The sequence below is a fragment of the Phycodurus eques genome, chromosome 1 (genome assembly GCF_024500275.1).
Source record: "Phycodurus eques isolate BA_2022a chromosome 1, UOR_Pequ_1.1, whole genome shotgun sequence".
In the NCBI taxonomy this organism is placed as follows: Eukaryota; Metazoa; Chordata; class Actinopteri; order Syngnathiformes; family Syngnathidae; genus Phycodurus; species Phycodurus eques.
This window is the reverse complement of record NC_084525.1, coordinates 32,032,940-32,046,889: the sequence shown is the minus strand read 5'-3', so window position 1 is coordinate 32,046,889 and position 13,950 is coordinate 32,032,940. Positions and strand designations below refer to the sequence as shown.

At 40.9% G+C, this 13,950-nt stretch overlaps 1 protein-coding gene across 13 annotated transcripts in view; it reads right to left on the bottom strand.

The window, feature by feature from the left end:
• Nucleotides 1–4,712: 4,712 nt before the first annotated feature.
• Nucleotides 4,713–13,950, bottom strand: part of LOC133408832 (myelin transcription factor 1-like) — a 155,593-nt gene continuing 146,355 nt past the window's right edge. For 10 of the 13 annotated variants that reach the window (XM_061688105.1, XM_061688134.1, XM_061688149.1 and 7 more), the window contains 8 exons: nt 13,429–13,497; nt 13,051–13,113; nt 12,610–12,690; nt 11,855–12,076; nt 11,072–11,163; nt 10,858–10,961; nt 8,282–8,425; nt 4,713–7,277 (listed from right to left, as the gene is read on the bottom strand). In XM_061688105.1, coding sequence (XP_061544089.1) covers nt 7,134–7,277; nt 8,282–8,425; nt 10,858–10,961; nt 11,072–11,163; nt 11,855–12,076; nt 12,610–12,690; nt 13,051–13,113; nt 13,429–13,497 — 919 coding nt within the window. In that variant the 3' untranslated portion in view covers nt 4,713–7,133. The remainder of the gene's footprint in view (nt 7,278–8,281; nt 8,426–10,857; nt 10,962–11,071; nt 11,164–11,854; nt 12,077–12,609; nt 12,691–13,050; nt 13,114–13,428; nt 13,498–13,950) is intronic. The other 3 variants (XM_061688166.1, XM_061688156.1, XM_061688176.1) reach the window with 3 other exon arrangements.

Here is a 13,950-nt window from a genome sequence, read left to right as displayed (position 1 = left end):
AATAAATTACCCCAAGAGCATAGAGATGACTCGTTCAGGAGGTTGCAAAGGAACGCAGGACAGTATCTAAAGAACTGCAGGCGTCCCTTGCCTCATTTAAGGTCAGTGTTCCTGACTCAACAATAAGGAAGAGACTGGAGAAAAAATGCATTTACACAAGTAACACATTTACTCAAGTAACATTTCGGAAAAAAATGTACTCGTCAGAGTCATTTTAATGCATCATAGATTGTACTTTTACTTGAGTATTTATGTTAAGAAGAAACAGTCATTTTAATCCATTACAATAATGTATGTCGCTCGCTACTTTTATTGATCAATTATTGCGATGTATCTTTAGACTTTCTTTTTTGAGTTCCGCAACAGCGCCGTTGCACAGATCCGACGTAACCACGGTGATGTTTGACTGTAGTTCACCGGTCAAACGACACAAGAAAGTCACGTGTCTTTGCAGGCCAATCACAGTGACTCATCTTAAAAGAAAAAAAAAAAACAGACTACAAAGAACATCAGCTTTATCATGCAGCGCAGTTTTGTAAATCTCCAAACATGGATATTTCGTCCCACTTTAAACTTGTGAAAAGTTGCAGATGTTTTTGTTTTGGATGTGTATTATTTGTTATTTTATATTTTCTTTATTATGTTTGATTTGTATTATGTTCAGCAATATTTGAATTTGCACAAGCATATTTTATGTAGTCATTTTTCTTTCATCTTATTTGATGTCTGTGCTCTGATTTTAAAATAAAAAAACAAATCAGTAATAGTTAGTTCAACAGTAATTGAAAAGTTTTTTTTCACAGTACTTTCTTACTCTTACTCAAGTAATTATTTGAGGGACTATGTTTTACTTTGACTTGAGTCATATTATTCTAAAGTAACAGTACTCTTACTTGAGTACAGTATTTGCATACGCTACTCACCTTTGTTTTGATGCTCAGTGAGCTAAAGTCTCACGAGATTTGCTGACATCTCGCATGGTGTTATGCATGATGCTGATGATTTAAACACCAAGGTCTGGTTGAATGTTGAGGCCCATTTTTCCAGAACATTCTGGTTTAATAACTCCAAATTGTACCACGTTGGTATGTTCAGCTTTAAAGGTTTCCCTTCATGTCAGACAGTTCAGTTTGTTTAAAACAATTCCAAAATTGCACTTTTAGATAGCATTTAAATAATAATAATTTTAAAAAAAAAAGTGTAGCTTAACTTACTCGATGGTTTGTGTATGCTTCTCTGGTATTTAAAAAGGTAGTATCATTGGATTCGATATTAAACATTGATGGAGTGGTTAGCACGTCCGCCTCACAGTTCTGAGGTCAGAGGTTCAAATCTGGGCTCCGCCCTTCCTATGTGGAGATTTCATGTTCTCCTTGTGCCTGCCTGTGTTTTTTTTCTCCAGCCTATCAGCTCCTTCAGTCTCCAGAAAGACGACATTAGCTGACGAGATCCATTTTCTATACCACTCGTCCTCATTAGGGTTGTGGGTGAGCTGGAGCCTACCCCAGTTGAATTTGGTTGAGTTCCTGGGTACACCTTGGACTGGTTGACAACCAATTGCAGCCCAGGATAATCAGAAAGAAAAAAAAAAAAAAGTACAAAACTGCAGATGTCCAGTCAAAAATAAGTAGAAGTTAAAACACTAAACACATAGCGTAACAGTTTTGGTGTGTTTCATAGTGGCTTTAAAAGTAAATCAGTGAAAGGTTTTTGACATTCCTCAGTGAAAAGTCACAAAGGATCAATATTAGATAGATTCTGTCTCATGCAAATACTGAGTATAGCTTTCATTATCATGATGAGCTGGGGTGAAGCTAGTGCATGCAATGAAGCGAGTGGCCATACCCAGCTTTCCCAATTTTGCATCTTATTTTTTTTAAGTGACCAGCAACAAATCTAGCCACTTTTCGGTGTTCTTGAAGACTCCTGGAGACTCCGAGACTCCCTTGAGAGCAGGAGATGTTCACCCCTCCACATCCAGAAGACGGCAAATGAATGGCGCTTGCACTAAGCCACCATTGACTTTTCCTATATGTCTTTACTGTAATGTAAATGGTCTCCGCATCAGGAGAGTTTACTTGCTTTTCCACCAGAGGTCAGTACAGTCCAACAGGAAAGCGGCATGTAATGCAATTGTATATCAATAACAATCTGAGGTCTCCATTTTGTTTAGTGTGTCAATTATCCTCAGCCATATATAGTAATTAAATTGTGCTCATACACAAATCCTAATCTTAGACTATGTTTATGTCAACCTTTGTGTTAAAAGCCCCCTATTGAACCAATTTTTGGCCAACTTAAAAAGGATTTTCTCAAATCATGTTGAACTATTGAACAGTACAAGTGTAGGCAAAAAAACAACAACATAGTGTTTAAACGAGGTTTCTGCATGTGATGGTGTCTACGGATTAATTTTCATGAAGTAGAACACAGTCACTCAACACTGAAAGGACAGAGTGGTCCTTGTCTATGATTCTTTATTTGTGTGTTTCATAGAGAACATTTAAAATGATTCATACGCCCACAATAACTGACATCACTTCTCTGGGTTAGAACACTGACACGGGAACATGGGAACATGTACACAAGTTCACAAACACACAGTCACAAATTCGGCCAAACTACATTATCTTACTTGGGGGAAAGAAAAGGCAATCATATTTCCAAACCATAAAGAAAAAAGACCCCGAGGACACACAGCCAAGACCTGTTCCACTTTATAAAATGGTGCAGTAGCAAAGAAACAACCACATCTACAAAAGTAACAAAAATGACCATACAATCTATCATAGTGGAAGTGCTTGTAAGTTTGGAAGTTTTGCACTTATTCAAAAAGATATCAATATCAATGCCTAGAAAATCACCAGTAAAAATAGCTCATCTCTGTAAAAATGTGCTAGCAGGACAAGCCTTGGCTGTGGATGCATTTTCTTTTGTCAGAAACGATTTATCACCAATTGTCTTCAATACAACAACTATAACACTGTATCCTCTTAATATAAATATGTACAGACTTCCACTTGTTTCAAAATAATGCCCTGCACACTGATGCAGTATCTAGGGGTGTTGTTTTTTTTGTTTGTTTTGTTTTTTAAAATTCCTTCACAGCGACTGTCCATGCAGTTTGGTACCTGAATCAACAGATGCGATCACAGTTTTTTTTTTTTTTTTTTTTTTTTTTGCCTGAACAAAAACGTTGCCTGTTAGGGTTTGTTATAACACGTCCTCTACTAAAGAGATTCAGTCCAAACTGTGTAGCGGTGTTTGAAACTGTGTAAACATACCATTATTTTTGAATGGGTGGCATGAGAAAGGCACACATGATAAGACCACACAGCTTGAAACTACAGCGGGAGGGAGATGCGGGTGGGGGGGGCTCTTTTGGTTTTAGTCAGCTTGATGAAAAGTGCCACACAAACTTTGCCGTTTTACTCCCTCAGGTCCACACTGTGTGTGATGCGAACCTGAACTAAAACCAGAAAGCAAATCCCACTTTTTGAACTCGCTGCTGGATTTTGGTCCAGGCTGGTTTCCCTGAAAGTGACACTACGTCAAAAAAAAAACCCAAACAAACAAAACAAAAAAAAGAAATCTGGGGGGAGAAATAGTGGGCCCTGACCACATTGTTTTTAAAGGACATTTCCACATTTATAACAGTAATAATGCAACTCCTGACTCCATCGTTGGGCAATTTAATGTAAATAAGCAAACATACAGTGTGTGGGCACAGAACTAGCGCCCCTGGGCTACTGTGACTGACATTTTCTGAGAATGTTACGCTTTTACGGCCTCTGTGATAATAATTTACATACCTAGCCAGACAATTTCATCCAGCAGTTTAAAAGGGGTCATGCCATATTAAATAAATTGCGAGAATATTCAGTCCTGGATAGTATTCTCGTGCACTACAAGAGAGAGAGAGAGAGAAAGAAAGAGAGAATATGCTACTTCGTTAACCAAATGCATTCAAACCATCTTTCCCGAGGAAAGGTTACACAAGACATGAAGAGAAGGGGGACTGGGAGGGCGGGTCATAAAAAGCTTTGATATTCTTTTGAGTGATGGATTCATATTTATGGAACAAACACTTCCAAAAAGAGAACGATTGTGCAGCCTGGCAAATCAATTTCCCACTCCCACACACACTATGCCTTCTTGCTTAGTGCTCCAGGCCTCAGCTGACTGCTGACCTGACGTGTCACTCTGCTGAGAGACAAACTCAGCGAGCAGCTCATCTCTTTAGTTTTATTTTAAGGGTGGGGGGGTGAAACAGTTTTGCTTCCTTCTATATTTCTGACAGTACAGGCCACAGAATCAAGGCGGAGGCTTGTTTTTGGACCAAACAGGATTCATATGCTGGCATTTTCAACAGTTCTTCAGAAAGTGCACATCGGAGTTTCATTCTACATTTGCTAGAAGCACACTGACAACATGCCTTTGACATCAGAATTACACACGGGGATCATACTGTACACCACAGTAAGCTGCGACAGACCACTCAGAAGGCAGGTTTAACACTTCTCCTATACTTGCTTGTTTCAACATTAAAGAGGACCAGCTGGTGGTGACCAGTAACATTACAATAACTGCACAACATAGCCAAACAATATGTGCAGAACATTATTCGGAGCCATCATCATCATCATCTTTTCCGCCCCTCATTTCCCATTCCCCCCCCCCCCCCCCCCCCCCCCCCATCAACTCTACAGGAAGTTACATGACACAAATAAAGAGCCAAACATCTAGTATCAATCTCAGATTCGGTACGACATACAGGCAGTAGATGTGTTTCTTTTTACATCTCTGGATTAAAGACAGACAAATAAAATAAAGCGGGTGGAGTGGTAACACTTTTCTAGGATACTGTAACATATAACTTTGCCTAATTGCCTTCAACTCCAGCGTGTTGTATTTAAAGCCACAGTTGAACGGGTCTTTGTGTAACTGCCTCCTATTGCTTACAGCCCTCACATCTCTTCTACATAGCGAGTGATGCTTTGAAAAGGAGTAGAAGCGCAAGTCCACAATTACACTGGAAAAATATATGTATGTTTATATTCATATATATAGCATTTTTAAAATCTATTTATACAGAATGAATATATAGTGTACTTATGGCCATCTTGGCAGAGAAATAAAGGCATCTGAAACAATCACCACTCTCTTGATGCCATGGTCTTCCCAGGACCAGACATTGGAACTTTGCAGAAATGCCAAGAATCTGGAAATAAAGAGAGTTTTTTTTTTTCTTTTTCTTTTAGTGGCACTTTGTGCATCAAAAAATTAAAGATCTACAGTAAGGCTACAAGGGTGTGTATTTTTGTCAAACGGAGGCCATCCTACAGTTTGCTTTGTGTACGTGTGTGTATATGTGTGTTTGAAAGCCAACCTTAATAACACAAGTCCACAGATGCATCATTGGACTGGAATAACAGATGTAAAAAAAAATAAATAAAAAAAAAATACAAAATAGCTACCAAATGCATTATGTAAGCATCTTTAGTACATTACAGAAGTTTGGGGTGAGTTATGTTGGCTGCTACAAAATGCTTGGGGGAGGTCACTTCTTTTGTTAAGTTTCCTTGGTTTTCTGTCACACGAGCAAACATGAGCTGGCATAAACAATACAGAGAGCAGAGAGCAAGACAACAGTAATTACTTTCAGTTTTCAGCTCCAGGCATACCTACGCATTTAGGCCTAAGTAATCAAACAATACCTGTGCTGATTTTTTGTCTTTATTTAAATATTATCAGTGGATCGTTAAGACTACTCAGACTCATCATAGTCACATCACACACATAAATAACAAAATAAATATACAGCCATCAGTCGATTTCTTTCATATTAAATAAATAATAAATACATATTTCCTCATTTTTTTTCCAGTCGTGTGTTTAGGAACATACGAGAACCAGAAAGAACATAATTAAAATGAAAAAAAAAAAAAAAAATGGGCAAAAGGTGTATTTTTGTTATAAAACATTTGTTTTAAAAAGTATTTTTAAAAAAAATATGCCTTGACCTTTATCTATAAAGATTCTCGAGACATCTGTAAATTGCTTCCATATTAATCAGTAAAGATGCATTCTTTTTGCGTTACAAATTCAATAAATAAATTGCTTCAAATAAATAAACCTCAATAACATAAATGTCAATAAGTTACAATTTAAAAGTTCACAAATTTAAATAATTCATATATAACAATAATTATTGTACCACAAAACTATTCAATGAAATTAAGTGCAATTCCTATGTTGATATAAAAACTATTGATATGACTAACTTAAGTTGCAATGTGTGCACACTATGACTACGCGCGTGTCTGTTTTTTGAAACAATTAAACAAAAGTTGTTTATCTGCTGCTGCTTATGTCGCATGTAGAAAGAACGCAACCTTCGCTGGTCCTCGATCAGCTTGCCACTTGAATGTGTTCACAAAATGGGATCAACATCGCATTGACTCCTTTGGTGTGGTAGTAACACAAAGCAGACACACATTGAATTTAGTGCATGCGCCATATTGCTTGTGTGCGTGTGTGTGTGTGTGTGTGTGTGTGTGTGTGTTTGTGTGTGTGGTCGCTGGGCTGTTCAGAGCTGGTGAACACACACATACTTGCCACAGTGAATGCTACAGAACTAATGTTCAACTCCTCTTCCTTTACAAGTCCGCCATCCACCATGTTTCAAGCGATCAAAAACAAACAAACAAACAAAATAACTAACTAACAAAAAGGATCATCTGGGCAACAGTGAAATTGTCCTTAAACACATCTCAGGACACACAGGAGATATATGAGTGACCATACAGCATAATGAACGCCCCAGATACGTTAGCTTATAGTAAGTAGCCTTGTAGTCCATCCATTCTGCCTGAAGGATTCGTTTCTTCTTCACATCTTCAGTGATCCCAGAAGCAGCATCATGGGGATTTTGGTCCGCGTCCTTTTCTGCTCACAGATTGCTCCCTGGGTTGTGTTTATTTATATAACCTGAATTCCCTTTTTCTTGTTTTTGATTTATATTACTTGATATATTTCAATATCCCTGTGACTCTGTCACGGTCTTTAGGACAGCTTCGCTCTTCCACGTCTGTGTGTGTGTGTGTGTGTGTGTGTGTGTGTGTGTGTGTGTCTCAGACTTTGATACCCTTCACAGCTTTGTTGATGCTCTCCAGTAGAGCCTTGTTTTCAGGGCTCTGGAAGCAGTCTTTGTTGGTGTACATGTCGGTCAGAGTGTTCACGTAGCTGTCGAAGTTCTGCTCCGTGATGGGCTCCTGCTGTGGTGCAAATGACAACCAATCTCAACTGAGACCAAGTAGCAAAACTAATAGCCGGGATGGGACCGGATCAACCTTCTCTAACCAATAGGCTAAAGCCTGTACAGGCGCAGGCACTATGGGCTCTATTTTCGTGAACGGCGTAAAATCCTGAACGGTGGGCAATGCAACTCTGCGCCAGGGGCAGGTTTCATCGGTGTTGGTAATTTCGTAGACAAGCGCAGAGTGGGCGGGCAGCGCCGCTGTGGATGTGTTTACTGCCGACTTCAGTTACCACCAATCAAAGCAGTTCCCCTTGTTCCGTGTAAAGGTGGCGCGCTAGTGGCTTCCACCATCCTCATCTTAAGCCTAGAGAGCTGGCGTTGTGGAGGCCGGCATATCTGGTAATTCATTGGAATCCTACTCATAATCACACTTAAAAATTTGACAATATTAATATTAGACTGATAGCTGGGATAGGCTCCAGCACGCCCGCGGGCCTAGTGAGGATAAGCGGTACAGAAAATGGATGGATGGATGATTTAAATTACATGATCACACAAAAACTGAGCCTTTGCAAATATGTAGACAGGCAACTCATTAACCATTCTCTCTGTGTAAGAGAGCGAGCTGCCGCGCGTGAGTGGAGCATTTTCACTTCACTGTGGCAACAGACAATGTGAGCAGGTACCCTAATTAAATACAGAATAAACTGGTGATAACCGCTGGCAATTTAAATATGTCCGCAGAGCTTGGTATCTGTTTGCCTGCGCCCGATCAAATTCATCCAAATCGCATTAGACCAGCAGTCTATTCTGCACCAGAACTTAGACATGATCTGCATCTACAAGGACACTCCCACGTTGCACCAGAATGCCCAGCTTGGCGCAGACCGGTCTGTTACATTGGGAAACATGCCCAGCGAGCTTTGCGCTTGCATGAAAATCTGGATCCACCAGCATTTGCGCTTCGAAAATAGAGCCCTCGGTGTGTCTGTCTATCTGTGTGTGTCGACAAGAACTTACCATGTGTGGCACGCGTATGTTAGCCAGGCTACGGATCAGGACCCGGCTCAGACCAGATAGCTCCATGAACAGAGCCTCGTTCTGCTCTTCGATCATCTTGTTCTCTTGCTCAATGTTTTTCAAATTCTTTTCCATAGAAGTGATCTGCAACGCAAATAGTTGCCCATGTTAGGTCATGCGCATTCAACACCATCATATCAGTTGCAGTTCATTGTTTGCTCATGGACAATCCATGATGTCCAATGCGGCACACGGTGCTGGATTCCTACCTGTTAAAATAAATACCAACAGGAACCATATTTGGCTTTTGGGTGAAATTTCAAGATGAACCTATAATACACTGTGCTTAACCTTTTCATGTGGACTTAATTTGAACTTTTGAATGCACACACTGTTCAATATTTCAGTATTTTTTGCACATGCCTTTCTCTTCAAATGAGCTGAATGGTAAATTCACAACAGGTGTTTTTTTCCCCCCAAAGGATGTCCACTTCTTTGCCTTTCTGTGACTCTTCCAGTCTTTCTGTATCTCGGTTGCAATCCGCTGACACTTCGTGACACGTCAAGCTCAATGGCTACTTCCATTTGAGAGCAACTGGTCAATTGTTAGGTGTCATATTGGTCTCATGATGTTAAAATGCGAACAATGTAATGACGAGGACTGTAAAATGCCAATTCTAATTGAACCGAGAAATGCATTGGTCCAGTCATAGATCAATCACCTGTTGTACATTTTTCCATTCAGCTCCCACTAGACAATAGCAAGTTGTGCAAAAAGTACTGAAACATTGAACAGTTAGACATGTGCAATGGAATATTTACAGATGGTCAAATTAGGTTCACCTCTAAAGGTTATTGTGCATTTTATGTTCACTCTGAAATTTCCCCCAAAAGCCCAATATCCCTACATTTCTGTGAGTACTGTATGTACCTTAAAATTGGACAACCCAAAGGTAAACATTTATGAGAAAAATATACCTTAAATGTGGGAGCTCAGTTCATGAGTAAATTAACTTATTTGGACTTGGGGGTTTTTGTGACATTATTCCCCCCCAAAAAATGAATAAATAAAATTAACAAGGTGACAATAAGCTTATACACTGGAAGTTATGTGAACAAAGCAGATTCCACTCAAAATGAGTGTCCTGCATTGCCAAGTATTTCAGTGCCATGCAGTGAAAAATTGTTCAAAGAGCTTTGTTGTTTTATCCATCCATCCATTTTCTGAGCCGCTTCTCCTCACTGGGGTCGCGGGCGTGCTGGAGCCTATCCCAGCTGTCATCGGGCAGGAGGCGGGGTACACCCTGAACTGGTTGCCAGCCAATCGCAGCGCACATATAAACAAACAACCATTCGCACCCACAGTCATGCCTCCGGGCAATTTAGAGTCTCCAATTAATGCATGTTTTTGGGATGTGGGAGGAAACCGGAGTGCCCGGCGAAAACCCACGCAGGCACGGGGAGAACATGCAAACTCCACACAGGCGGGGCCGGGGATTGAACCCCGGTCCTCAGAATTGTGAGGCAGACGCTCTAAGCAGTCGGTCACCGTGCCGCCTTTGTTGTTTTAAACCATTAATATTACAGTGGTTAACTCCTTCTCACACATGAGATTTAGGAATATTAAAACTTTATTTAAAAACATGACCCACGTCCCAGAATGGCTTGTGTTTATCTTGAAGGTTCTGTTGTATTTTGTTGTCTTTTTTTTATTTAAATTAAACACAATGTAGACAATTGTAGAGGTCGCTTGAAATTCTGAATACAATATTAGTGTACAACTTCAACAAATTCACATCACATCACACCAGGGAGGCTACAGAGGATAGAAACAGACAAATAAAACAATTTAAGATTAAATAAAGGAAAATGCAAGATGTAACCCTAAATAAATATGTTGTAAAGTTCACAATAACTATATGATTTTACAGCGTTTTGGTTCATACAGTTAGATTTGGAGAAGGAATATTTTTATTACGTATACAAATTATTACATATTTTGTTCTTCATTCACTAACTAAAGCAGTGGTTGCATCATTGTGATAAAAAAAACTGGCTGATCTTTTGCCTCAACGAGGACAGTGACTGAGATAATTCAAATTAGACTATCTAAAAACATTGTCGGCGGAGACATGCAGTGTACCCCTGCTATTCGTGGGGGAAAGGGATGGCGCCCTGCCGCTAATCGCAAAAGTCCCTGATTAACTGAAACCTACACAAAAAGGTTTGTAATGGCCTATAGATGCCACACGATGGCGGCAAAGCACTTTTCTTCTTTTAGACAAAGCTATGGGCTGACTAAATGAAGCTCTTCCCCTCAGTTCAACATTGACAACAAGATGCTACTAGGTAGTACCAAACAAATATTAGATATGACTGTGGCCTGAACACAAAAAAAGTGAATAAGCAAGTATTTCAGCGAATAGCAAAGGATAGGGTCTAAAAAGTACACTATAGGTGATTTTGCAAATGCTGAACCGCAAATATGCTTCACTGTACTAATAGTAGCCATAGCCCAACGGATATTATGTTAAATCAGTTGGCTGAGAAGATAGTTGAACAACTCAGACATATACCTGAGTTTGCAGGTTGACTACATCTGCCTCCATTTCGTTGTTGGACTCGTTGAGGTCATTAATCTCTTTGTTGAGCTGCTTGATGTCTTCGTCATTGTCCAGAACTAAACGAAAAAAATGAGGTCAGTTTGAACTCACTTACAGCTGTGCATTTGCTTAAAAATATTTGTACAAACACACACATTTGATGAGAGGGTTTGTCAACATGTCTTACCATCACTAGCTCTGAACTTGGTACTCAAATAGTCCTCAGTGGGAAACTTGGCTTTTTTCTTGGCATACAACGCCCTGGGGCATCCTGAGAGGCTGCACAAAACACACATTTACACACATCATAATGTGTATATGCACTATTACTTGTGCTGTACTATGTGTATAGTACACTGCTATAAAATGATGTGACAGTGTAAAGAAGGCAGTACAAAACAGATTCCCAATCCCCATAAAAAAGCAAGACAAACTACATTCTCCTTCACTTCCTACATTCAATCAGAAATTCAACTCTTTCTTACTTGAAGCTGGATGTTGGGTGTTAACGTACTGTATAACTAACTGTTGGAATGAACAAAGTAATGTCTCATAAGGAAGTTCCATCCATCCATCCATCCATCCATCCATCCATCCATTTTCTGAGCCACTTCTCCTCACTAGGGTCGCGGGCGTGCTGGAGCCTATCCCAGCTGTCATCGGGCAGGAGGCGGGGTACACCCTGAACTGGTTGCCAGCCAATCGCAGGGCACATAGAAACAAACAACCATTTGCACTCACAGTCACGCCTCCGGGTAATTTAGAGTCTCCAATGAATTCATGTTTTTGGGATGTGGGAGGAAACCGGAGTGCCCGGAGAAATCCCACGCAGGCACGGGGAGAACATGCAAACTCCACACAGGCGGGGCCGGGGATTGAACCTGGGTCCTCAGAACTGTGAGGCTGACGCTCTAACCAGTCGGTCACCGTGCCGCCTCATAAGAAAGATCTACTTTTGATTGTAGCTTACCTGCGGTGTGTGAGGAAGCTGCCGTTAGCGTGCCCAGAGCCGTCACATCCCGGGGTTGGACACGTGGGTCCCTCTGTCTTGAATGCCTTCCAGTTGAAGGGTGTGCCATTCAGGAGGCCCTCCTTCTGCCTGCGGGCTGCAAGTGGACACCCGTAGGCGCTGCGATGCGTGGCGTACTTCCCGCTGATGTGTCCCAGACTGTCACAGCCCGGCACCGGACATCTGCTAGACGCAAATCGGAGGAACAGGAAGAAGTCCAGAGAGAGAGAGGGAGAGAGAGGGAGAGAGCGAAAGTAGGACACAGGTGGGGAGAGAGTTGAAAAGAAAAGAGTGAGGAAGGACAAAGGTTAGACAAGGAGAATCAAAGAACATTACCTGAAGAAGAGATTCAAGTTACACACCCTCCTCAGGCAAACAAATATTTCTCAGTTCAGTCATTTACATGATATCATGCAAACAATAACACTACTGGAGAGATGTGCTACTCGTCATCATGTTGACATTACTGTTTTGTGCAAATGCAACATGAAGCTCATGTATTCCATATGTATTGACAATGTGCTCTACGTTACTTGACTTTCACAGTCACTATGTGCAGCTCAATGTCTTTCCCTGTGAGTCAGGGCCTGACTGATGCAGTCACGTGGACAGGTCGCTACCTCTGCATATGATTCACAGTGACTTTCCTCGCTCTCCCTTCATTGCATTTTACGTAAGTCTTGCTAAAAGCAGACATTAAGGCTTTCTTTACGAACTTTAAAAGCTCCGAGTCCTCCTGGTTGTCCTTGGTAGGAGTTTTAATTCCACTTTTCTTGGCACGCGGGCACCCAGAGAGACTGAAAACAGAAAGTATGGAGTTGATAACATAAGGTTGAGAAAGGGCTGGTCAAGTGATTTCTTGATAAAGAGAGAGAACAATGCAAGGAAGAATATTATCACAGAGGTTCTTCAACCAAATCACAAACCAATTCAACTTAAACGCCAAATATGGACGAAATCATAGAATTATAGTAATGTGTGTGTGTGTGTGGGTGTGGGTGTGTTGGTGTGTGTGTGTGTGTGTATGTGTGTGTGTGTGTGTAGTCCCTGTCTAATTCTACCATGAACTGTCACTGAGCCTCTCTGACTGACTGTGTGTGTGCATAATAATGTTTGTGCAAGTGGTTGCAATGAGCCTTTCTTTGTTTGTGTGTTACCTTCTATGGGAGGCGTAGTTTCCTGTGATATGACCTGAGCCGTCACATCCCGGGGTGGGACATCTGGGGTGGGGATATGACAATGTTTGACATTAGCCAGAAAATCAGGATGATGATGATGATGATGAGAGAAAGTATTCTATTGTAAACTGTTTCCAGTGTACATACTGCACATCTTTTAAATCCACACTTTTTAGGGTTTGTTTGTTTCAGTACTATTGCACATCGACACCAATTGAAATCAAAGCAAGAATAGTCCCAGCCCAGATTGAACAGAGGCAGCAGCAAACAACAAAAGGTAAGCAGAATCAAAGTTGTGTGTCGTTGGTGTCAGGAGCAGTGCTGTGAGAAGACAGTGAAGGTGTAGCGCAGACATACTTGAGTTCAGGGGTGTGTGCCGCCATGAGGGACCGGAGGCTCTTATCAGCGAGAGGACACCCAGACAAACTGAAGGGAGGGTTGGGGGAGGAGAGAGAGTGAAGGACAGGCAGAAGAAGAGGATGAAGACAGAGGAGAAGGTAGCAAGGGGAAAAAGACGTGAGAATCAAGAGGGGAAATCAAGATTGCAAGCCATACCAAGGTCATTTAGGAAAAAGAGGACAGACGGCAAGCAGTAAATCACTGATGCATATCTAAGTGTCAATGGCCGTCTTTGCCTCTTGGTGGTACACTACATTATTACCTCTGGAGTGACAAGTCAAACAACATTTGAATTCATGCTTTGAATTCAGGAGCAGAGTGGACAGCAGCAACATCTCTTGTGCATTTCTATTTTCATCTTCATCTTTAACACCGAACAGTGAATGAGTGACAACATTCATGTTTATAAATAAACCCCCCTGTTTTGCCGTTAGTCGATTTTTTTTTTTACATGGCACAAATAAAAGTGCTCCATGAAGT